The 27,673-nt window shown below is 34.5% G+C and overlaps 1 protein-coding gene across 1 annotated transcript in view; it reads left to right on the forward strand.

Annotated features, from left to right (window-relative positions):
• The window catches only part of Epac (Exchange protein directly activated by cAMP), a 643,268-nt gene that overhangs the window by 262,826 nt on the left and 352,769 nt on the right, over positions 1-27,673 (forward strand). Inside the window, exon 3 of the mRNA XM_069827610.1 lies at positions 3,248-3,345. Within this exon, the coding sequence (XP_069683711.1) occupies positions 3,248-3,345 (98 nt within the window). The remainder of the gene's footprint in view (positions 1-3,247; positions 3,346-27,673) is intronic.

The following is a 27,673-nucleotide window of genomic DNA, read 5'->3' on the forward strand; positions in this document are numbered from 1 at the left end:
GCAGTGAATTGGAAAAGCATCAGACAGAAACTGGCCTATACGGACTCTGCTGTAAGTTTCACTGAGACACATTTTAATTAATCGAACTAGTTTCTTGGGAATACAAAATTCAATAAGAATATTATATAAAACTTCTCTCTTAACCGAGTCATGTGCTTTTTTGAAAACTATGAATAACTGATGTACTGTACCCTTATACTCCCATTTTTTCTCCATTATCTGTCGAAAAGATCTGATCAATAGTCGATCTATTACGCCTAAAACCGCACTGATGATCCCCAATAATTTAATCTGGTTGGGGAAAACCTAGGATGAAACCCAACCAGGTAATTATCCTAATCGGGAATCGAACTCTTACCCGAGTACAGCTCCAGATAAGCAGACAAACGCTTCTGTCTCCTGAGCTACGCCGTTGGGTGTTTTGATGTTACTGTCACTACAAGTAATGTATTCCTTTTTAAAGGAGAATCGAAAACTATGACGTTGTTTCTAGTTTGCTTCCTCAAGAATAAGAAATTTCCATGGAGTTGCAAAAAAAAAAAAAAAAAAAAAAAAAAAAAAAAAAAAAAAAAAAAAAAAAAGAGAAAAATGTCTGACTTCATGTTCGCTAGAATAAAGCGTTGTATACATTATTCCTATACAATACAGTGGAGCAAGAACACCGCAAACTTCACAGGAATTGATTACATTTTATTCTACATCGGTAGGCATATTCTGTTCAGCGAAAAGAAAAAAGAGAAGCTTGAGTTGCAATTGTTTTGAATTATTCAAAGTTGGAAGCTATGAGATTAGTTTGTGTAGTGGATGTAAGGTATGAACTTTTTTTTTTTTTTTTTGGTTAAAAATCGCTCTGAGCTAGTTGCGGAATATAAGATGCCATGTGTGCATGAACAAATGAGTAACTTTGTCTCCATGGAGACGGAGCACAGATGTATGTGACGTAGTGCATTTTGAGAAAAAAATAGTTGCGATGAAAACTCGTTGCAAGACCACAACCGCAGGCGAGACGGAAAACAAATGAGTGCACATACAGCGTTAGATTTATAAACGTCACTTTGTTAAAAGTTTCTGTTACAATGAATCCAAAAGGAGACGCCATCTTGCTCAGAATTTGATGTTTGTTTGTTTATGCCTGGAAAATGAGTTTCACAAAATAAAGGTTTACTCTGTTATATAGGCTGGGAAAACCATCCTGTTGACCAAACGTTAGCCCATACGATTTGGATGATCGTTCACCTCAGCTGATACATTTAAACTGCATAGCTTGTCGCACTACACATTCCTACTTTAAAATATCGGGTAAACATAAAATATAAATTTTGTGTTTATTCCTTGAAGAAATGAATATTACTATTTTATTATAATATTTAAGAATTTTAAAAAACCACAACTCATTTAGCCTATGGGGTGTACAATATTTATTGTTCGTGATATACAAAATACTAGTAATTAACAATATATTTCAGCATAATCTCATTGGACTGTGGGACATTTCTCCTTCCTATATTCGAGTCATTTTACATTTTTTTTTTATTCTGTACTTTGGACTGCGAAAAAATTCCACAGCCATTATAGTACAACCTTGTTTATCAAAATTTTTTTCCTCTTAACAAGCAAACATTCTGATGGGGGCAAATAAAAAATATATTTTTTTCTTCCACAATGTTAATAACGTCAAACGCAGTGCTTATATAAATTTTGGCCACTCGACCGCAATTACGAAGCCGTCCAGAAAGTGATTTTCCCTGGGGCCGTTTACAGAAAAAAGCACAATTGCATGAAAAGATTTATTGAAACAGATACAGCAATTGTTGCGGTATATTTGTCAACATAGCCCCACTGGAATTGAGACATTTATCGTACCATGGGGTCAATTTTTGTATCTGTGTGTCCAAGAAGTCAGCCGCCTGGGATAGGAACCAACGTTTGACAGCAATCTGCACCGCATAATATGACAAAATATGTCTCTAGTTCGGTGAGCAATATGTTGAAAAATAGCTCAATAATTGCTGTGTCTGTTCCAATAATTTTTTCCAACGAAATGTTGTTTTCTTTCTGTTAACGGCCCCTGGCGAATATTTTTTTTACAAGCCTCGTAATTGCGGTCGAGTGGCTAAAATTTGCATAAGCATTTCTTTTGACATTGTTAATAAGTTGGAAGAATAAATATTATTATTATTATTATTATCATCATTCATTATTATTATTATTATTAAATAAGTAAACTTTTGTTTCTGTGACAACATAATGCCAAGACAACTACGTTAGAGGCGATAGGCCTAAATATTATACAGACTGGCATATAATAAAAGCATGATTTGAGACATTTACTGTGTTATATTTTGTTCTGCACTGTGACAGAGATTACGAACATGCTTGTTTGATATTAGTACATTATGCAACGAGCCTATAATGGTAGTAATTAAGACGCGAGTATGTTTTTTTATGAAACGAGAGCAAGCGAGTTTCATAATTTTCATTCGAGCGTCTTAATTACCATTATAGGCAAATTTCATACGACTATTTATGCTCGACCATATTTCTAACTTTAAATTATTCATAAGTATTCATGTTATGTTTATGTAAGTGAAGAGCGGAAGTGACCTTCTAAATTGTGAAATATTGATTTTATCCGAGGCACGAATGTCATTGACCTTGATATAATCTAGAGAATAACATGAAGATTAGTCTTGATATAACCTGGAAATTGATTTAGTATTGAAAAACGAGATGACAAATTGAATTTATTTGAATATTATTTACAATTAACGCTAATTATTATAGTAACAGAACATAACCCTCTGCGACAGTATTGGATTTCCAGCCTCCGTGACTTTTCGCTAATTGTCTTTCGATTGCATATCCGAGAATAATCGATACTTGCGGTTTTATAATGGTACAAATGGTGATTTCTCATTGGCTGAACAACTGAAGTATAATGAATAGGTGTACTTTAATGGGGTGCATTAAAGGGCTGCTACCAGGTGTATAATTACTACATTTCGGCATGGTCGAGCGTAAATTAATTTGTGCAAATCTAGGAACTATAATTTGTACCAAAAAAAAAAAGCTGGAAGGACAAAGAAACTTCGTTCTGTATTTTCCCTGGAGTTCAAATTTTCTGACGTCATAAACCAGAGATTCCAATAATTAAATGTGATTTAAAGGTTTCACAGATATAGAAACACCTCACCATCTTTTCCACGTGTACAGTTATTAAAGGTTTGTGCTTCTCCTCTGATTGCAGTGTTCCGGCAAGGGGACCTGGGTTCGAGCTGGTACGCGGTGCTGGGCGGACAGTTGGACGTGCGTCTCGAGCAGCACGGCAAGGACGGCAAAGACAAGGTAAGCACTGAACATGCACTGACTTATTAATCACTTATTAGTTCATACATTAATTCATATTTGTTTACTGATTTTTGTGAACAATTTGCTCTTCCAGCCATTCTTCATTCCGTCGTTGCTCACATTCCTCTTATATTTTTTATTTATTTATTTACTTATTTATTTTTTATTTACTTATTTATTTATTTACTTATTTACTTACTTACTTATTTACTTATTTGCTTACTTATTTATTTATTTACTTATTTACTTACCTACTTATTTACTTACTTATTTATTTATTTACTTACTTATTCACTTACATATTTATTATTTATTTACTTACTTGTTTAATTATTTATTTATGTACTTACTTATTTATTTATTTACTTACTTATTTACTTATTTATTTACTTGTTTACTTATTTACTTATTTATTTATTTAATTATTTATTTACTTATTTACTTACTTATTTACTTACTTACTTATTTATTTACTTACATATTTATTTATATACTTATTTATTTACTTATTTATTTATTTACGTATTTACTCATTTATTTACTTATTTACTTATTTATTTACTTACGTATTTACTTATTTATTTAATTATTTATTTATTTACTTATTTACTTATTTATTTATTTATTTACTTATTTACTTATTTATTTACTTACTTATTTACTTATTTATTTATTTACATATTTACTTACTTATTTACTTAATTACTTATTTATTTATTTATTTATTTTCTTATTTACTTACATATTTATTTATTTACTTACTTACTTATTTATTTATTTACTTATTTACTCATTTATTTACTTATTTAATTATTTATTTATTTACGTATTTACTTATTTATTTAATTATTTATTTATTTACTTATTTACTTATTTATTTATTTATTTACTTATTTACTTACTTACTTATTTACTTATTTATTTATTTACTTATTTATTTACTTACTTACTTATTTATTTATTTACATATTTACTAAGATATTAATTTATTTACTTACTTATTTACCTACTTACATATTTATTTATGTACTTGCTTATTTACTTACTTACTTAATTATTTATTTATTTACTTAGTTATTTACTTATTTAATTACTTATTTACTTATTTATTTATTTACTTATTTATTTACTTCCTTATTTATTCATTTACTTACTTCTTTACTTACATATTTATTTATTTATTTATTTACTAACTTATTTACTTACTTACTTATTTATTTATTTATTTACTTACTTATTTATTTAGTTATTTACTTATTTACTTACTTATTTCCTTACTTATTTACTTATTTACGTATTTACTTATTTATTTAATTATTTATTTATTTACTTATTTATTTATTTATTTACTTATTTACTTACTTATTTACTTATTTATTTATTTACTTATTTATTTACTTACTTATTTATTTATTTACTTATTTACTAAGATATTAATTTATTTACTTACTTATTTACCTACTTACATATTTATTTATGTACTTACTTATTTACTTACTTACTTAATTATTTATTTATTTACTTAGGTATTTACTTATTTAGTTACTTATTTACTTATTTATTTACTTCTTTATTTATTCATTTACTTACTTTTTTACTTACATATTTATTTATTTATTTATTTATTTACTTATTTACTTACTTACTTATTTATTTATTTATTTACTTACTTATTTATTTAGTTATTTACTTATTTACTTACTTATTTCCTTACTTATTTACTTATTTAGTTACTCATTTATTTATTTATTTATTTATTTATTTACTTATTTACTTAGTTATTTATTTATTTTTAATGTCTCTTCTCACTTCTATAGTTCGAGTTCTTTGCCATGTATATTTCATTAGTTTATTTTTAATTTCTCTGCAATTTATCATTAAGATAATTATTTTCCTATCTTATCTGTACTTTAATTTGTTTTATCTTTCGTTTTATTTTAAATCTTCCTTTCTCCTAACTGTTTATTGTTTTCTTTCTATTTTCTTTCCTATTTATATTTCTCTGTAATTTATCATCAAGATAATTATTTTTCTATCTTATCTGTACTTTCATTTGTTTTATCTTTGTTTTTTTTTTTTAAATCTTCCTTTCTCCTAACTGTTTATTGTTTTGTTCCTATTTTCTTTCCTATTTGTATTTTTGTATTCTTTCTTCGTTTCTCCCCTCCTTTATCGCATGTGTATTTCCTTCCTAACTTTGATTAGTGTGTTTATTTGTTTCTCTCCTGTCTGTGTTGCATGTACAGTACATCTAGTACATGCCACATGTAACGTTCTTCGTATTCCCCACAGTAATTTGTTGTAGACTTCGCTTAGGTATCTGTTTTTGTTTACCTTTCTTTTCGACTCTGGTGTTCAGTTTACGACCGTCGTACACGCTCCATATATGTCTTCCAACCGTGATATATAATGCTTTCACTCAAATTCCCCGAGGAAAGTGTTTGAAAAATAATAAACCCAGGGGGAGGGTATACAAGAGCCTTTATTTAGTCTCTCCCGCGCCATTGCAGAGGCGAATAAGCTGCCTATAAAGACCGGCGCTCAAGTTGCCATGTCAACGCACTCGCTTCTCTCTGCCAGGCTTTGGAGTCATCTGAATTAAATAATAATCGTTTTCGCAAGTATCCATTCTAAGTTCCTGAATATTTCATAAGATAGTACAAAAGAAAATTTTAGGGTTAAAAGAAGCCTTTTTGTGATAGTTATAGCTAGGTATTATGCTCATTTTTATCTTGCAGTCTTTGACGCAAATGTTTATTTAAGTAAAATAACATTTTTTTCTCTTTGGCGCACTGTTAGTTGAAAGCTTGCGCGTCGGGTTTTTACGTGGTAACCCGAGTTCGAGTTCCAGTGGGTCCAAGTGAAATTTGTGGAAAAAAAAAATGCGGTTTTTGGTGATAGTTTTCGTGGAGTACTTCCGTTTCCCCTACCATAATTCTACTTTCCTCTATGAATTTCGTCATGCAGTGTTACGTAGTTCTTCTATGGTATACCAAGGGCAACTCCTTTATGGAGGTTGAAAGAACTACAAGCTGCGGTGCCTCGCTCACCAGATGGGGACACTTGGGTGAATGACACCAATTTAGTAAGGTGCCCGCCGTTATTAAAGAAAAAAAATATTTAGAGTTTGCGATTTTAAATTCAGTATTTTATCGAAACTTGAAAATGGTTTCTACTGTAGTAACTAGTCCATATTAAATAATTAATGAAGTGTTAATGAAGGGAAAACACGGAAATTTTACTTGAAGCAAGTAAAGCGATCAGTTTGGAAGTAAATCCCGAAAAGACAAAGTATATGATTATGTCTCGTGACCAGAATATTGTACGAAATGGAAATATAAAAATTGGAGACTTATCCTTCGAAGAGGTGGAAAAATTCAAATATCTTGGAGCAACAGTATCAAATATAAATGACACTCGGGAGGAAATTAAAGGCAGAATAAATATGGGAAATGCCTGTTATTATTCGGTTGAGAAGCTTTTATCATCCAGTCTGCTTCCAAAAATTTGAAAGTTAGAATTTATAAAACAGTTATATTACCGGTTGTTCTGTATGGCTGTGAAACTTGGACTCTCACTCTGAGAGAGGAACATAGGTTAAGGGTGTTTGAGAATAAGGTGCTTAGGAAAATATTTGGGGCTAAACGGGATGAAGTTACAGGAGAATGGAGAAAGTTACACAACACAGAACTGCACGCATTGTATTCTTCACCTGACATAATTAGGAACATTAAATCCAGACGTTTGAGATGGGCAGGGCATGTAGCACGTATGGGCGAATCCAGAAATGCATATAGAGTGTTAGTTGGGAGACCGGAGGGAAAAAGACCTTTGGGGAGGCCGAGACGTAGATGGGAGGATAATATTAAAATGGATTTGATGGAGGTGGGATATGATGATAGAGACTGGATTAATCTTGCACAGGATAGGGACCGATGGCGGGCTTATGTGAGGGCGGCAATGAACCTTCGGGTTCCTTAAAAGCTATTTGTAAGTAAGTAAGTAAGTGTTAAAATGACGTAGCGTTACTGAAAGAGTAACGATGAACTTGTGCTCATGCGCGACTTGTAGATGACGTAACATTGTCAGTTATCGTTGCGTTGGCTACAGGTCTATTAGCACTGTGTGAGTTTATTGTTCTTTGTATTTCGTAATTTCTACTTCGAAATTATTGTTTCAAATCAAAACTAATTGTATGAAAATTTACTGTTATCTTCTAATCGTGCGATTAGAGGCTTTCTACCAACTTCGCAGTATTGTACTATGACGTAATTAATGATAGCGAGGTGAGTACGAGGATTCTGCATAGGATTACAAGACATTCGGTACGGTCGAGAAAAACCCCTTAGTGAAACTCCAACTTTGCTGCAGTCCAAATAGGATTCGAATCTAGCCGGCCCGGATGGCTCAAGCGGTAGGGGCACGGCATGTCCCTATCGCTTGGTCCGAAGGGTTGTGGGTTCGAGTCCCGCCTCGGGCATGGGTGTTGTGATTGTATTAGTATAAGTAAAAAACAAAGGAACCAAAAGTAAAACAAACAGAAAACAAAAATAGATAACTTTGGAAAACGGCCTCTGGCCGGTCAAAATTAAAAAAAAAAAAGAAAAAAAAAACCCACTCCCAAAGTCACTTCCGAGCACGATTGCCGATCGCTAATCTTAAAAAAAAAATTTTTTGTCTGTTTGCTAGTTATGTATTAGGTAGAATAGGTACACCTTATTTTGTTCACGGGTCGCCAATGCAATATTTTTTGTTATGGCATTACTTACGATTCTAGGCACTTGAAAATTTCCAGGAGTCGCAAAAATGACCTATAAGTACACATTGAGAAAATTATTGTTCAAATTATAAACAAAACAGTGGTGAAGCGACAGAAACTTATCCAGAAATATTGTAGTGGTTAGTCCATAAATTACAGGGGTGACTAAAGAAATATGAGAATAATGTACATAACTCTACGTCAATACTTCTCAGAAATAAATTTATTAAAAATCGAATGCTTTGTAATGTAGCACAATTTCGTAATAAAGTCGTGTAGCGAAATGATCTACAATGTGCTCAATACTAATTTAAAATCTACCGCAATTCTCTGCTGGATACGATATGTCTATGGAAAAGGATGTTTGTTGACACTCCAGGAGTCGCTGAAACCCCATAAACGTTTATTACTGTGCAAATGTTTGTTTATTGGTCGTTAAGGCAGTAGGTTTACCTTAACAACCACATAGCGTTGTTTCCTTGGCGACCAGATCACTTTCCAGGAAGTAATATTGTCAGATCGACGAAGAGGCAAACAAATCTGTCCGTCTGTGCACCGGGCATTGAAGTTCAACCCGCTCTTACGACAATTCTAGTCCTTTCACAGAATGAAAGTCACGCAATGCCCTAGGGGCAAGGTTGCCAAACTGTGGGTCGCAATTCTACCTGAATTGAATCGGGTTTTTTAGAAACCCCATAAGTCAAATTTTAACAAAATTGATGTTATTGCTAATTCCTGTTCTATAGGGATAGAAAAATACCACAAGTAAATCGGTATTTCTGTTGGTAAATTAATTATTTTGTACATCACATATTCATTATATATGAGGTCTCGCCCACTTCATTGAAATTACACGACTACTATGAAGTAGCCAATATGTATTTTTCTCGTATTAAATAGTAACTAGTGGCTTGTGCAGCAAATGCTGCAAACTAAGTTCATTAGACGTTCAAATAAACATTTTTCAGATTTATATTCAATGAAGAATACCAGACATTCTGAAAGTTATTTGCTTCCATAACAATGAAAGATTCTCTCGAGCCAATACTGAAGAGAACCACGCATATAAATATCTACACCACACCGCCATTAAATAGGATATGAAAAAGACCCAACCCCACTTGATTAATAACTATAAAAATATTTGATTTTTAATAATATTATTATCTTACGTAAGTTTTATAGCTTTCAGTAACATATACTATATATACTATATAGCCGCCACTCAGTAAAATATAGAAATCAAAATCTAATTTAAGGTATTCTCTACATCTACTTATATAACCCCAAAACGTTTCACTTTCATATCATCAATATAGCATTAATATGTATAATTAATGAAAAATAGTAACATCATGGCATTAACTACAATAATATTTCATTTCTAATGGTAATAATGTTATCAAACCACCTCAAGTTTTGTACTTTTTAATACCCAATACACAGCTGTACCCAGAAAATTACACACCACAGAATCGAACCTGTAAATTATTTTTAGTAAGTTAAGTTTTTAATAACCAATTTAATTTGAGCTCTAAATATGTCAGCATTCTTGCAGATCATGGCCTTCGTGTAATATTGCTTACTGTAGTGTGTGTTTTGTTTTATTCTGAAATGCAACACGGCCAACTTGATGCTCGCTTTGCTTCTCCTTTACAAAAAAGCGAAGGGAATATCAAGTCGGCCGTGAATGATATTAGCTAGTTCTCAAAACTGACGACAGATGGATTTTGGAAAATATGAAAATTATGTTTAAAAATTGACATTTCACTGAAAACTACTATTTTTCCGAAAAATTTTGAGTTCCAAGCTTCAAAATGTGGGGTCATTATTAAAATCCGTCCAGCCGTTTTCCCGTAATTTCCATTACCAGTTCAAATTATATATATAGATAATTATTTTGTGTCTGAATTTTTTTATTTGTTAGAGTAATGTTGTCTTTTATGTAATGTATTATTATATTAGACTATTTTGTACAGAACTTTATTATTTATGATCTTTGTGACATTTCATGCAGGTTAGAGTGAAATTTGTTCACATAAAACCAAAATTATAAAGTCAGCTTCTAAATACTGATTTCGAGATTCAAATTTGTATTAGTTTTGGAACAAATTTTCAATTATTTCATCAAATAAAGAGATTGTTTTCTTAAATTTTCTTGAGATTTTGAGAAACTCCGTAAGTCATAATTTAATTTAATTTAATTTAATTTCTTCCTGTAACCACTACAGGTTGCCATCGACAAAGAGTACCATGATACAATAGAGTAAATGCCTTGGGGCTCAGTGATACATTGTTGTTAGAGTGAAAAATAACAATTTGAATTATATTGAAACACATGATATTAAACGAAATAACGTCAAGGAGATGCGAATTAGTCATGGTCCATATGTATGATGCCTGAAAATAGCTATTGAGCCGTTGAGTGCTGCAATTGTTAGATCTCTTAAAATATTTTTATGCAGGCTAAAAGATTTACAGAAGTCGACTAGGAACCGGGGTATGGTCCCAAGGGCTCCTATCATTAGTCCCGTAATGACGATGGATTCCAGATGGTATTTGTCCTTATAAAAACTGATGAAAGGTTCATATATATTCCTTTTTTCCTCTATACTTCTTCTGGCTGGTGTTCGTGCGATTCGAATCTCACAGTAGGGTCTATGATGTAACCTTCAAGAGAGTGAGGTTTAAATGCAATTATGTCGATTCTTCGATTCCTACCCTCACTGGATATGCCGTGTACTTCTTCATATACTGAATAACCTTTGTTCCTTAAGGCTGTTGCTGTTATAGATCTTACTGTATGATGCCGAGTATTTCGTAGAAGTTCACCGTGTGGATAGATTCCCAGGACATGGGCAATGGTTTCAACCTCCCTGTCGAATATTGAATCATATTTATTTAAACATATTATTTCGCATACAAAAATATTCGTTATGCTTTTATCAGCATTTCCCATTTCAAAAATTAAATTCTTAACTCATGCATTTATTTTAAATAGTTACTTTTGTTTCCCGTTAGCATTAAAATTATTATGAACAGATTAATTATTCTATCACAACAGTATAAATTCGCGATTGCAATTGTCTGAATTTAGTTCGCTAAATTTGTGTTTGATAATGATAACTCGCTTCTAAGAAGTGTCTCGGTTTTTTACTTTCAAAATCTGGTCACCTTAACTATGGGCTATTTCACGATTAAATCACAAAACATATACATAAACAAAATATAGTAATCATTTCCCAATAGAATTTTTTCCGGTGAGTATATTTTAAAATACAAGGTTATCCGTTTGAGAATGAATAAAATAAAAACACCGGAAAACATTTACTACTGAACTTTATTTGTTGAAACTTTTGTGCATACAACACTGAAAGATGGGAGATTCCTCAGAGCTCAACATGACCCCTATTGCGCACCCTGCACAACTCATAACGGTGATGCAGTTCAGCCCATGTCCGTTGCAACATAAGAAAAGCTTTTTATTCTCAGATAATCAATTCCTGGGTTACTGTGAATAGACTATGTCTTTAACAAAACCCCACACGAAGAATTCAGGAGGGGTTAGATCTGAGGAGTTTGGAGGCCAAGCCAAGAGATAGCTGCTTCTCATACTGGGTTTCGCCTGCAACCTCCTGCATTTTTTTTAACACATAACCTGTTTCTACAAATGTTAAATACCACAACATTATGGAATCGTATTTAGGTACATTACGCACCCCATACTCACGTCGAAATTCCCTTTGAACTCTAAATTAGCATTCCAAAGAACACATTGTGCCCGCTGTTGATTTGTAGTAGCCATTTTAAGCATCCACGATTTTCATTTGTCCTTTCAGATTATGCGTTGTTGATTGTCATATATGGAAACTCCCATCTTATAATCATAATATAACTAGCAAAAAATTTTTCCTACTATCATAATCTATATATAATTTGAACTGGTAATGGAAATTACGGGAAAACGGCTGAACGGATTTTAATAAATGGCCCCTCATTTTGAAGTTTGGACTCCAAAGTTTTTCGGAAAAATAGTAGTTTTCAGTGAAATGTCAATTTTCCTACATAATTTTCCTATTTTCCAAAATCCATCTGTCGTCAGTTTTGAGAGCTAGCTAATTGCATTCAGGAGAAGCGAAGCGAGCATCAAGTCGGCCGTGTTGCATTTCAGATTAAAACAAAACACACGCTACAGTAAACAATATTACACGAAGGCCATGATCTGCAAGAATGCTGACATATTTAGAGCTCAAATTAAATTGGTTATTAAAAACTTAACTTACTAAAAATAATTTACAGGTTCGATTCTGTGGTGTGTAATTTTCTGGGTACAGCTGTGTATTGGATATTAAAAACTAAAAAACTTGAGGGGTTTGATGACATTATTACTATTAGAATTGAAATATTATTGCAGTTAATGCCATGATGTGACTATTTTTCATTAATTATACATAGGCCTATTAATGCTATATTGATGATATGAAAGTGAAACGTTTTGGGGTTATATAAGTAGATGTAGAGAATCACTTAAATTAGATTTTGATTTCTATATTTTACTGAGTGGCGGCTATATAGTATATATAGAATATGTTACTGAAAGCTATAAAACTTACGTAAGATAATAATATTATTAAAAATCAAATATTTTTATAGTTATTAATCAAGTGGAGTTGGGTCTTTTTCATATATTTAATGGCGGTGTGGTGTAGATATTTATATGCGTGGTTCTCTTCAGCATTGGCTCGAGAGAAAGTATCTTTCATTATTATGGAAGCAAATAACTTTCAGAATGTCTGGTATTCTTCATTGAAAATAAATCTGAAAAATGTTTTTTTGAACGTCTAATGAAATTAGTTTGCAGCATTTGCTTCACAAGCCACTAGTAGCTTTATAATAATAAATCAATATCATCCATACCCAAATGGATCAGAGTATGGTTATGTACCCCATTCGCTAACTTCGAATGTCGTGGCAAATTTAGTTACTAATAGACTACCGGCTACATCTTGCTTCACTAACGCTGGTTGTTTCCTTGGAAACTACTCCATTTAATCCATCAACAAAAGACGTCCTAACTGTTACAATGGTCTCCATAGCGACAGAGGACAGCTCCTTTCAGCAGCAAGTTTGTCTGTCTTCCTCTACATTTAAATTTCTTCTTGGACATCGATCCAGGAGAAGAGGGTAAGAATGTAAATTCATGCAAAGGGTTTGCGGTTTGCTTCCCCACGCGAGCGTCGTCGCTGGTTTCTGAATGAATACTGTAATTTAGTTGAGTTGTAGAATCCCTTTCACACGAACCTAGCGCAGGAGAGCCCATTTCCACAACGACGCTATCCAGTAATTATTCTGAATCACGTTCTGATCTTGAGAATAAGCAGAACAAAGCGCAATCACACATATTTCATCGTTGTGCAACGTACGTGCTTTGTATGGAAATGAAGTACTGGTTTGTTTGAAGTTCTAGGAAGGCACTGTTTATTATGTCTTGTCCCTTCGCTACTGAACACCAGTTTTGTTATCTTCGGAATATGTGTGATAAGACTTTCTTGTGTTAAATTTTAACGTACCTTGTTTACATGTTTCGACCTATTTATGGGTCATCTTCAGAACTGGTCGTTGTTAGTCTTGGTGCCTCTTGTTGTTTCCTGTGAGGGTGTGTTCGTAGTGTAGAATCAAAGAGTGTATGTGTTTTCAAATTGAGTTGTGTGTTAAGAATATCGTTGGAGTGTGTTTTTGTGTGTGTGTATACTTTATATTGTTCTAGTGTGTTGAGTTTCTGGCTTTTTGGTTGGATGTGCAGTGTTTCCATATCTGTGTTGATGTCTCTGTACGTATGGTTGGCATTTGTGATGTGTTCTGCATATGTGGAGGTATTTCGTAATTTTGTTATGGCTGTGATGTGTTCTTTGTAACGTGTTTGAAATGATCTGCCTGTCTGTCCTATGTAGAAGTTGTTGCAGGTGTTACATTTGAGTTTGTATAAGCCTGTGTGGTTGTATTTGTTTGTTTGTGTGTTGAGATGTTTTTGTAGAGTGTTATTTGTTCTGTATGCGATGTTGTAGTTTAATTTCTTGAATGAGGTTTCAATTTTAATTGTGTTTTTGTTTTCGTACGTTAATGTGATGTATTTTTTGTGTTCTTGTGTTTCTGTTGTATTCTTCTGTTTTTTTTTTGGTTTTGTTTTGTCTTACGTATTATGTTGTCTATTATGTTAGGGTTGTATCCGTTTTCTTGTGCTATGTATTTGATTGTGTTTATCTCTTCGTTGTAATCCTGTTAGTTCATTGGTATGTTGAGTAGTCTGTGTACCATTGTTCGGAATGCAGCTTGTTTGTGTTGTGTTGGGCGGTTGGATGTGTTGTGTATGTGTGTTGTTGTTGTTGGTTTTCTGTATACTTTGAATGTGCGTTTGTTGTCTACTTTTGTTATTGTGATGTCTAAAAAATTTATGGATATGTTGTTTTCAATTTCTAATGTGTAGTGTAGCTTTGGGTGTATTTTGTTTATGTGTTGATACAGGTTTTGGATCTGTCTTTTGTTTCCTTTGAATAGTATTAGTATGTCATCTACGTATCTGTGCCAATATATGATGATGTCTGCGTGTTTGTTGTTGTCTTTGTTTAGTATGTATGTCTATTCTATGTGGTGTAAGAATATTTCTGGTAGTATGCTGGAAATGGGTGATCCCATGGGTAGGCCTTCGGTTTGTGTGTAATATTTGTTATTGTATGTGAAGTAGTTTTGTTTTATGATGTTGTCTGTGATGTGGATGATTTATTTGATGTGTTCTTGTGGTGTGTTGTTGTTTTTGAGCATTTGTTCTAGTATCTGTAGTGTATCTTTTATGGGTATGTTTGTGTATAGGTTAGTTATGTCGAAAGTTGCTAATGTTGTACTGTGTGGGATATGTTTGTCTTTTATTTTATTTACTATGTCTATGTTGTTTTTTATTGTTGTTTGTTTTTCGAATTTTATGTTGTTATGTTATTTCTGACATTAATTATGTTGTTTTTTACTGTGGCTTAAATGGAATGGCTTTCGCAATGGTTTGCTACTGTGTTCGACTCCCGGCAATAACCATCTGGGGCTTTCCGTAAGAGAAGGGCAAACCCGCCTAATGTACCTGTAGAGATAATCGATGTTCAAAGTATTTTATCTGTAAACGAGATAAGGGCGAATCCGCCAAGGATACGTCTGTAAATAATGATAATTATTTTGTACACTGAAAAACGAATACCTTTATTGAAAATTGCAATTAAATGTCCAATTTAATATTCGACTCGCGACCCAAACCACATTTCTAAATTAAGTTTCGTATCCTCCACAGATGTGGCACCTAAGTTTTGGATGCGTTTTCCCTAACCAAACTGGTACTTTACTTGAAACGCGAATATGTTTGTTGCAATTTTCTCAAAAATGGCTTTTACGATTTTCTTTAAATTTTGCACATGAACTACACGTATCAATATCTAAAACATTTATTTGCAACTATTTTTTGTACTTACACTAATAACGGAGATGTCCTATACGTCGCGCGACTTTTGAATCACCCTGTATATATATATGTTGTATTACCACTGCATTATCCATTCCTACTAGATAATCTCGGCGGTGAATTTTACGATAAAATTAAACTTTTATTAGTTGGTTAGTTGGTAGAGCAGCTGGCTACGGACTGAAAGGTCCGGGGTTCGATCCCATGTGGTGACAGGATTTTTTTCTCGTTGTCAAACTTTCAGAACGGCCCGAGGTTCACTCAGCCTCCTATAAAATTGAGTACCGGGTTTTTCCCGGGGTTAAAAGGCGGTCAGAGCGTGGTGCCGACCACACCACCTCATTCTAGTGCCGAGGTCATGGAAAGCATGGGGCTCTACCTCCTTGCCCCCCAAGTGCCTTCATGGCATGTTACGGGGATACCTTTACCTTTACCTTTTTTTTATTAGTTGGTTATTTAATGACGCTATATCAATTACTGTGTCATTTAGCGATATTAGGATTGGCGATAGCGAGATGGTATTCGGCGAGATGAGGCCGAGGATTCGCCATAAATTACCTGACATTCGCCTTACGGTTGGAGACAGGTAATCAGTCCGAGAGGGAATCGAACCCACGCCTGAGTGCAACTCCAGATCGGCAGACAAACACCTCATTCGATTGAGCTACGCCGGTGGCTAATCAAATCTTTCACTCCCGTCCAATTTTTTGTAGAGTAGCCCTTTTGCATCGACGTATTTACGTGGCATCACGTTATACGCAACTGGAAAGCCTTATATTAAAGGATTGTACAGTTTTAGATGTATGTCTATTCGAATTTTATAACATTTCGTCGGTAGAAGCAACCCATACAATGAATAATTTCAAGGAAAAATTATTCCGGGGCCGGGTATCGATCCCGTGACCCTTCGCTTAGCGCGCGAACGCTCTTCCGACTGAGCTACCCCAGGAACTATACACGACACCGTCACAGCGAAGGGTCCCGGGATCGATACCCGGCTCCGGAACAATTTTTCCTTGGAATTACTCAAACCTGCTTTACAGGGAGCTACTACCTGAAAGCCAGATTTGTATAACCCATACAATGTTCGACACATTTAATATGTATGTTGTAGTGTACGAATACATAGATCTAAATTGAGGTCACGGACCACAATTTGATGACCCTTGTGTATTTTATTATTAATAACATGTGAGAGCCAATTACTCATACACGGCCATGCGCACTGATGAAGCCGGCTACCACAGCGCCGAGTTCATGAAAACGTAGCTGTTTTTTTTTTTTTTTTTCTGAAAGCACCCACCGAAGTAATTAAACAACTGTAATGGATTGTCGCTCTGTTTGTCTGACGAGCCTGGTTTACACGAGCAAACCAAACGAAATCAACCGCGAGTGCCCAATTACTTTGCCGTGTACTCGGATCGGTGGTTCAAGAACAGAGATTGCACATGCTAAACACAGGATATAATGCACATCACACTATTGCTGGGACTTCGCATAAAAAATCTCTTTATTGCCATGGAGATGTCAAACAAACGAAAAGAGTTCTTTTGAAAAAAATAAAGTTTTTTTTTTGTCTATAGTGGTATATATTGTTTAATCTCTTTCATCGTGCATAATGTTTCATTAACAAGTGAAAAGTTTTATTTATTTTATTTATTTATTCATACATTTATCCTTTTATCTACCTGTCTATTTATTTATTTACTTCAGCTTCCAGTTGTACTTAAATTTTAATTATTAGTAATGTACGAGAACATTACAAGTAAAGAGATAGGTTTGGAAGTAAATCCCGAAAAGACAAAGTATATGATTATGTCTCGTGACGGGAATATTGTACGAAATGGAAATATAAAAATTGGAAATTTATCTTTTGAAGAGATGTAGCAACAGTAACAAATATAGGCCTAAATGATACTCGGAAGGAAATTAAACACAGAATAAATATGGCAAATGCGTGTTATTATTCGGTTGAGAAGCTTTTATCATCCAGACTGCTGTCAAAAAATCTGAAAGTTAGAATTTATAAAACAGTTATATTACCGGTTGTTCTTTATGGTTGTGAAACTTGGACTCTCACTTTGAGAGAGGAACATAGGTTAAGGGTGTTTGAGAACAAGGTGCTTAGGAAAATATTTGGGGCTAAGAGGGATGAAGTTACAGGAGAATGGAGAAAGTTGCACAACACAGAACTGCACGCATTGTATTCTTCACCTGACATAATTAGGAACATTAAATCCAGAAGTTTGAGTTGGGCAGGGCATGTAGCACGTATGGGCAAATCCAGAAATGCATATAAAGTGTTAGTTGGGAGGCCGGAGGGAAAAAAGACCTTTAGGGAGGCCGAGACGTAGATAGAAGATAATATTAAAATGGATTTGAGGGAGGTGAGATATGATGATAGAGAATGGATTAATCTTGCTGAGGATAGGGATCAATGGCGGGCTTATGTGAGGGCGGCAATGAACCTCCGGGTTCCTTAAAAGCCAGTAAGTAAGTACGCGAATATTAATATTGCTACTACAATTGCTTCTAATCATAACAATGGAAGAACTGCAACTTATTTTGTTGAATATGAGTGTGAAAAGAAAAGGAAACATAATAATTGCTTTTGGTATATAGAAATAAAAAGACAAGGGACATGCATTACTGTGGAGTATAAAATAAAAGACAATCTTACGTTTGCCATAGTAACAGAGAACAGAAGAAGATGCAAAAAAATATAAATCTACATACGAGTAAAACGCGGTAGTGCGGTTGACATAGAAATGCAAGACGAAAAGAAAATCGATGCCATGGTGATATATTTTCCTAATTAATGTCTTGGCGTTCCGTAACAGTTCAGTACTTTATCAAGTTAAATATGATACTCAAGTATATGATTTATCATCGGGAAGATAATTATATACAATTTTTATTATTTACTCTGTGATCAAATAGGGAGATAATATTCATGTTCCGGATTCTCTATGGAGGTAATTGTCTATATAGGCTACATATCTGTATACTTTAACCTCGCTTCATTTTTGAAATATGTTTCAATAGATATAAGAAAAAATTAAAAATGTTATTAGGACTGATTTAGAGTACGTTGAGAGATTGTGTCACGTTTGTTAATCATCCTAAACAATTGGACAGATATAATGGTTTCCAGTAAAAATTCGTAAGTAGATATTCGATACCAAAAACAGAAAATGGCGACGAACTCGATATGAATTGTAATGGAATTTATGACGTAGAACTAAATGTTTCTCCATATTAGCAATGGGGGAAATTGTGTCCTTTGCATTTCCTTTGTTCTGCTTGTATTCTTCTTTTCTCGTTGTATTCCTCTTGTTCTCTTTGTATTCTTCTTATTTTCCCTCTATTCCTCTTGTTCTCCTTGTATTCCTCTTTTTCTCTTTGTATTCCCCTTCTTCTCTTTGTATTCCTCTTGTTCTTCTTGTATACCTCTAATTTCCCTTGTATTCCTCTTATTCTCTTTGTGTTCCTCTTGTTCTCCTTGTATTCCTCTTCTTTTCCTTGTATACCTCTTATTCTCTTTGTATTCCTCTTGTTCTCCTTGTATTCCTCTTCTTTTCCTTGTATTCCTCTTATTCTCTTTGTATTCCTCTTGTTCTCCTTGTATTCCTCTTCTTTTCCTTGTATACCTCTTATTCTCTTTGTATTCCTCTTGTTCTCCTTGTATTCCTCTTCTTTTCCTTGTATTCCTCTTATTCTCTTTGTATTCCTCTTGTTCTCCTTGTATTCCTTTCCTCTTCTTGTATTCCTCTTATTCTCTTTGTATTCCTCTTGTTCTCCTTGTATTCCTCTTCTTTTCCTTGTATTCCTCTTATTCTCTTTGTATTCCTCTTGTTCTCCTTGTATTCCCCTTCTTTTCCTTGTATTCCTCTTATTCTCTTTGTATTCCTCTTGTTCTCCTTGTATTCCTCTTCTTTTCCTAGTATTCCTCTTATTCTCTTTGTATTCCTCTTGTTCTCCTTGTATTCCTCTTCTTTTCCTTGTATTCCTCTTATTCTCTTTGTATTCCTCATGTTCTCCTTGTATTCCCCTTCTTTTCTTTGTATTCCTCTTATTCTCTTTGTATTCCTCTTGTTCTCCTTGTATTCCTCTTGTTCTCCTTGTATTCCTCTTATTCTCTTTGTATTCCTCTTGTTCTCCTTGTATTCCTCTTCTTTTCCTTGTATTCCTCTTATTCTCTTTGTATTCCTCTTATTCTCCTTGTATTCCTCTTCTTTTCCTTGTATTCCTCTTATTCTCTTTGTATTCCTCTTGTTCTCCTTGTATTCCTCTTCTTTTCCTTGTATTCATCTTATTCTCTTTGTATTCCTCTTGTTCTCCTTGTATTCCCCTTCTTTTCCTTGTATTCCTCTTATTCTCTTTGTATTCCTCTTGTTCTCCTTGTATTCCTCTTCTTTTCCTTGTATTCCTCTTATTCTCTTTGTATTCCTCTTATTCTCCTTGTATTCCTCTTCTTTTCCTTGTATTCCTCTTATTCTCTTTGTATTCCTCTTGTTCTCCTTGTATTCCTCTTCTTTTCCTTGTATTCCTCTTATTCTCTTTGTATTCCTCTTATTCTCCTTGTATTCCTCCTCTTTTCCTTGTATTCCTCTTATTCTCTTTGTATTCCTCTTATTCTCTTTGTATTCCTCTTGTTCTCCTTGTATTCCTCTTCTTTTCCTTGTATTCCTCTTATTCTCTTTGTATTCCTCTTGTTCTCCTTGTATTCCTCTTCTTTTCCTTGTATTCCTCTTATTCTCTTTGTATTCCTCTTGTTCTCCTTGTATTCCTCTTGTTCTCCTTGTATTCCTCTTGTTCTCCTTGTATTCCTCTTCTTTTCCTTGTAGTCCTCTTATTCTCTTTGTATTCCCTTCTTCTCCTTGTATTCCCCTTGAACTCCTTGTATTCCCTCGTTATCCTTGTATTCCCTTTGTTATTCTTGTATTCCTCTTGTTCTCCTTGTATTTGTCTTATTTTTCTTGTATTCCTCTTGTTCTCTTTGTATTCCGCTTCTTCTTCTTGTATTCCTCTTGTTCTCTTTGTATTCCGCTTCTTCTTCTTCTTGTATTTCTCTTGTTCTCTTTGTATTCAGCTTGTTCTTCTTGTATTCCACTTGTTTTCCCTGTAGTCTTCTTGTTCCTCTTGTATTCTTCTAGTTCTCCTGTATTTGTCTTCTTTTTCTTGTATTCCTCTTGTTCTCTTTGTATTGCGCTTGTTCTCCTTGTATTCCTCTTGTTCTCCCTGTAGTCTTCTTATTCTTCTTGTATTCTTCTAGTTCTCCTTGTATTTGTCTTCTTTTTCTTGTATTCCTCTTGTTCTCTTTGTATTCCGCTTGTTCTCCTTGTATTCCTCTTGTTCTCCCTGTAGTCTTCTTGTTCTTCTTGTATTCTTCTAGTTCTCCTTGTATTTGTCTTCTTTTTCTTGTATTCCTCTTGTTCTCTTTGTATTCCGTTTGTTCTCCTTATATTCCTCTTGTTCTCCCTGTAGTCTTCTTGTTCTTCTTGTATTCTTCTAGTTCTCCTTGTATTTGTCTTCTTTTTCTTGTATTCCTCTTGTTCTCTTTGTATTCCGCTTGTTCTTCTTGTATTCCTCTTGTTCTCCCTGTAGCCTTCTTGTTCTTCTTGTATTCTTCTAGTTATCCTTGTATTTGTCTTCTTTTTCTTGTATTCCTCTTGTTCTCTTTGTATTCCGCTTCCTCTTCTTCTTCTTCTTGTATTCCTCTTGTTATCCTTGTATTACTCTAGTTCTCCTTGTATTTCTCTTGTCCTCTTGTATTCGTCTTCTTTTCCTTGTATTTCTCTTGTTCTCTTTGAATTCCGCTTGTTCTTCTTGTATTCCTCTTATTCTCCTTGTATTCCTCTTCATTTTCTTGTATTCCGCTTGTTCTCCTTGTATTCCTCTTGTTCTCCTTGTAGTCTTCTTGTTCTTCTTGTATTCTTCTAGTTCTCCTTGTATTTCTCTTCTTTTTCTTGTATTCCTCTTGTTCTCTTTGTATTCCGCTTGTTTTTCTTGTATTCCTCTTTTTCTCCCTGTATTCCTCTTGTTCTCTTTGTATTCTTCTTATTTTCCTTGTATTTCTCTTATTCTTTTTGTATTCCCCTTGTTCTTCTTGTATTCTCCTTGTTCTCCTTGTATCCCCGTTCTTTTCCTTGTACCCCCATCTTCTTGAATTCCTTTTGTTTTCATTCTGTTCTCCTTGTTTCCTTTGTATTGTTCTTTTGCTTGTTTTCCCTTTGTTCCCATTGTATTTCCCTTGTTTCCATTGTATTTCCATTTTCGCTGTAACCCAACTTAAACATATGCAGCGTAATAAAGATATGCACTTGTTTTTTAGTTCTTTATTCCATAAGATTACGAGAGAAACACTGTGCCTATAATGAGCTGAAGAGGGTCGCCTTGAGTGCCCAAAGTACGCCGTGGTACACCCTATGGTGTGCGTTTGCCCTCCTTATGGATTCCATGCACTGTACATCAGTGATACTGATTTGAATCTACTAAACATTTTAATTAATGCACTACAGCCTGTTCAAGAAGAACGCTGATTGGAAATATTGACCCGAGTGGCAAGCACAGTTCACAACATGACGCTGTATTAGAGCCCCACATGCAAAGAGGCACGGATCGAATTACAGCAATAATACTACCGGCAATAATAATGGTTATTCAATCCTTACTCACTAGAGAGCACTGCGAAACACAAAGCGAACCGACAAGCAAATTATGTAACTCCCCCCCCCCCCCCAAACCCATCAGTTCTTCAGGCAGGACGGTTAATTTTTTTAGTTTAGTTTTATTTTTTTCGGTTTGTTTTCAATTGTTAACGTTAGCTTACTGTACGTTAGAATAGGTTAGTCTTGATTTATGCAGTTTAGTTTCTGTTTCTAGGTTAGTCGGATTTGCTGAAATTGCTTTTCTTTTTTTTTTTTACACTGTAGTTCACACCTGTGAAGTAATGGTCAGCGGGTCTGGCAGCGAAACCAGGTGGCCCGGGTTCGAATCCCGGTCGGGGCAAGTTACCTGGTTGAGGTTTTTTCCGGGGTTTTCTCTCAACCCAATATGAGAAAATGCTGGGTAACTTTCGGTGCTGGACCCCGGACTCATTTCACCGGCATTATCACCTTCATTTCATTCAGACGCTAAATAACCTAGATGTTGATACAGCGTCGTAAAATAACCCAATAAAAAAATTTACACTGTAGAATTTATGGTTTTTCCAGGTTAGTTTTAAATTTCTTAGGTTAATTGTTATTTGCTCAAGCCAGTTTTAGTTTTATTTTTGGATTTGTTATCCTGGCTTTGCTTTTCTGAGATTAGATTTGGACTATTGTGATTAGTTTCAATTTTTTCCGTCTAGTTTCAGTTTCTTTAGGTTTGTATTCTTTTGCTAAGGTTACTTTCGGTTTGTTTATATTTATTTTGGTTTTCCAGGTTAGTTTAGGATTTCTTAGATTATTTTTAATTTCTTTTTGTTAATTTGTTTAGATTGATTTTATTTTTATAGTTTAATTTTGGTTTATTCAGATTATTTTCTGTTTGGGTTGAGTTAGGGTTGTATTGTTTAAGTTAATTTGAAATTGTTCAGATTAGTTTTAGATTGTTTAGGTTAATTTAGTTTTTTCCGGATTAATTTCAGTTTTTTTCAGGTTTATGTTTTTTGCTTAGTTTTGCTTTGGTTTCTTCACATTCGTTTTCGTTTTTCAGGTTAATATTAATGTCTTCGTTATTTCTAGTTTCTTAAAGGTTAATTTTACTTGTTTAGATTACATTTCGTTTTTTGTCAGTTTTGGTTAGTTTCTGTTTGTTTAGATTAGTTTTAATTTATTCAAATTACTTTAGCTTGTTCAGATTATTTGTGGTTTTCTTACTTCAATTTAAATTTCTTTAGATTTGTATTGGTTTGTTTAAGTTGTTTAGTTTCCTTAAATTTCTTTCGATTTTTGCTGTCTAGGCGTAGTTTTAGTTACTTTAGTTTATTCTTTTATTTGTTTATATTGATTTTTCTTTTGGGTTGTCTTACTTTTAGGTTCATTTTTCTTTGATTTATTTACTTTTAGAATATTATGGATTTATTAATTTGTCCTACAGACTAATCTCTGTAATGTTGACAATTAATATTCGATCCGGTGCTGTGGATTGAATTCGGCGGTAGCTCAGTGATCAGAGCGCTTGGTACGTAGAACCAAGGACCCGTGTTCGATCCCCGGCGCCGGAGCGAATTTTCCTCCTCAAATATTAATTATTTACTTTTGGTTTCTTTAGATTACTTTTAGTTTATTCAGATCAGCGTTAGTTTCTTCGGATTTTAGTTTGTTCACGTTACTTTTGATTTGCTCAGCTTGATCTAAGTTTGTTTTCTTAGTTTTGGTTTCCTTACGTTAAGTCACAGCACAGAGAGTCCTCAACAAACATGGTGGTCATTTCGAGTTTCGAATTCGACATTTCGGTTGACAAACTGCTCCAATTTGGATTCATGTTGATTTTGAATATTTTACTTGGGGTAAGTCCTAGAATCACATAGTTAAGTTTATTCTGGGACGCCCTGTATAGTGTCGCCTATCAAAGATAAAATATAACGTACTTTAAAAAATGAAATCTTCCGTCTTATTGATACAGCACGTTTGTGTGTCTCATGCGTACCTTATTGAGTCGAATGTACGTGTGCAGGTCTGTACGCCTTCTTCAAGTCAGACTAAAATGTAAATCCTAGCGAAAAGTAAGTAATGCGTTTTCCTTCAGCCTCTCTTCTGCTAAGAGCTTCTACTTTCGGACATAACGCTGACCGTCGTCTGGTCGTAAAAGGTCCACGACGGTCCGGCAATATTTGAGAAGAGATTTTACTTGCCGTGCGTGAGAAGATTGGCTCAGGGGTGGACAAACTATTGCATTAGATTCTGTGCAATGCGAAATTAAACACATTTCGCCACTTGATTATAATTTTGTTTAAGATAATTCTATAGTTTAAGAGGTGACGTTCTTGGTGATATATGTTGCATTATTTTTCACTTTTCCGGTTCAAATCTGACTGAGGATCATAAAAATCCTTCCCTTTACTAGCCTACTTTTGGAAGGGAGGTAAAAGCTGGGATGCCTGTGTCGAATTTATGGCATGTAAATGAATTGTGTCCCGCGCCGTGGCGTTGCGGTCTAAGGCACCCTGCCTAGGACTCGCGTTACGGAATGCGCGCTGATTTGAGTCCTCATGGGGGAAGAAATTTTCTCATGAAATTTCGGCCAGTGTATGGGACCGGTGCCCACCAAACATCGTGATGCACTTGGGAAGCTACGATAGGTAGCGAAATTCGGTTGCGAATGCCAGCTATAACGACTGGGGGTATCATCGTGCTAACCACACGATACCTCCATTCTGGTTGGATGATCGTCCACCTCTGCTTCGACATGTGGGCGTGAAGCCAGCAGCCGGCTGGTCGGTCTAGGCCCTTCACGGGCTGTAGCGCCACGGATTATTAAATGAATTCTGTTCTTGAATTTGAGGGCTCGAGGCAAAATATGTTGGCCATAACTCGCCCACATAAAAATTTTGAAGATATTAATATGAATTCATTATGAATAGCTTGAGTGAAGTTTCAATTGCACTTACTGAATTTCTTTTTGACATCGATACTTGTAATGTACTTTGAAAACCATATAAAATAAACTTAGTTGAATTAGGTAGATTTAATTTCATTAATGCATTGATAAATATTTAAATTAATTGTTTCTAATAAGATTACAAACTATTATTATTGGTTTATTTTAACCCGGGTCCGCTAGTTTCACGGTCAGACGTGCTAATCGTTACTCCACAACAGTGAACTAACTATTATTATTATTATTATTATTATTATTATTATTATTATTATTATTAGTAACAAATATAAATGATACTCGAGAGGAAATTAAACACAGAATAAAATATGGGAGTCCACACCTGTGGAGTAACGGTCACCGCGTCTGGCCGCGAAACCAGGTGGCCCGAGTTCGAATCCCGGTCGGGGCAAGTCACCTGGTTGAGGTTTTTTCTGGGGTTTTCCCTCAACCCAATATGAGCAAATGCTGGATAACTTTCGGTGCTGGACCCCGGACTCATTTCACCAGCATTATCACCTTCATTTCATTCAGACGCTAAATAACATAGATGTTGGTACAGCGTCGTAAAATAACCCAATAAGAAAAAAATAAATATGGGAAATGCGTGTTATTATTCGGTTGAGAAGCTTTTATCATCCAGTCTGCTGTTAAAAAATCTGAAAGTTAGAATTGATAAAACAGTTATATTACCGGTTATTCTTTATGGTTGTGAAACTTGGACTCTCACTTTGAAAGAGGAACAGAGATTAAGGGTGTTTGAGAATAAGGTGCTTACGAAAATATTTAAGGCTAAGAGGGATGAAGTTACAGGAGAATGGAGAAAATTACACAACACAACACAGAACTGCACGCATTGTATTCTTCACCTGACATAATTAGGAACATTAAATCCAGACGTTTGAGATGGGTAGGGCATGTAGCACGTATGCGCGAATCCAGAAATGCATATAGAGTGTTAGTTGGGCGGGGAGGCCGAGACGTAGATGGGAATATGATATTAAAATGGATTTAAGGGAGGTGGGATATGATGATAGAGACTGGATTAATCTTGCTCAGGATAGGGACTAATGGCGGGCTTATGTGAGGGCGGCAATGAATCTCCGGGTTCCTTAAAATCCAGTAAGTAAGTAAGTATTATTATTATTATTATTATTATTATTATTATTATTAAAACCAGATTCATTTTTGAAAATTAATTTTTCAAACATTTCAATTTTTCCCTTAAAATTCGTATAAAATTAGCTTCATGAAGTTAACACATCTAACAAACCTATATGTCCACCGCTGTGGAGTAACGGTTAGAACGTCTGACCGCGAAACTAGGACGCCTGGTTTCTAATTATGGTTGGGGCAAGTTTCCTGGTCGAGTTTTTCCCTGGGGTTTCCCTCAACCCATTAAAAGCTAACGCTAGGTAATTTTCGGCGCTGGACCCTGAACTCATCTCACTAATATTATCATCTTCATATCACTCAGATGCTAGATAACTCTAGCAGTTGATAAAGCATAGTAAAATAACCGATTAAAAAAACCTACATTTATTTTTACGTGAAATGTCTATATTCCACGTACAAGAAGAGAAAAATTGTAACTTTTTCACATGAAGGGTTTACTCCGACGTAACTCGTGGTTACTATGGAAACGAAAGTCAAAATTAACTTTGTACCTCATGTTTCTCCATGGGGTCCGTCACTCCCATTCTCTGTTTATTGTAACTTAGGGAAGAACTTTTAATATTATCAGAATACTTGGTCTTATACTTCGTTTAATGAAAAAGTAAAGAAAAAAATAAGCTAATGAATCTGTTGTTGGAACAAAATTTTGCATATGATACACATTACAAATACTTATTCTGAATGGTTGGATTTGCAGATATATCTTGTGTTTATAGTCTTCTCTGAAGAGATGGGTTGAACTTTAACAAGACCGGTCTTCTGCTCTGGCGGCTCTGTTACCATGACACCCGGATGTTAGCGTGACGTTCTCTTTGTGCCCCTCATAATTGGCAACTGAAATGATAACAATAGACATGCGTGTTCCGTTGTAATAGTTTGGTCATATAGTTACTGAATGGCCTGCAGAGTTTTTTTGTTTTCTCTGCTGGGAATTCTGTATTCGATTTCTGAATTGTGAACATTTCATTCATTTAGTGTTCTACCCAAGGGAAAGTCTTTCACCGCAAACCCAGTGTTCTCCAATCTTTCCTATTTTCTGCCTTCCTCTTTGTCTCTTCATATGATCCATGTATCTTAATACCGTCTATCATCTGATATCTTCTTCTGCCCCGAACTCTTCTCCCGTTCACTATTCCTTCCAGTGCATCCTTCAGTAGGCAGTTTCTTCTCAGCCAGTGATCCAACCAATTCCTTTTCCTCTTCCTGATCAGTTTCAGCATCTTCGTTTCTTATTCTGTCTGTCCACTTCAGACATTCTATTCTTCTGCATGTCCACATTTCAAATGCTTCGATCAGCTTTTCTTCAC

This window comes from Periplaneta americana, chromosome 6 (genome assembly GCF_040183065.1).
Source record: "Periplaneta americana isolate PAMFEO1 chromosome 6, P.americana_PAMFEO1_priV1, whole genome shotgun sequence".
In the NCBI taxonomy this organism is placed as follows: Eukaryota; Metazoa; Arthropoda; class Insecta; order Blattodea; family Blattidae; genus Periplaneta; species Periplaneta americana.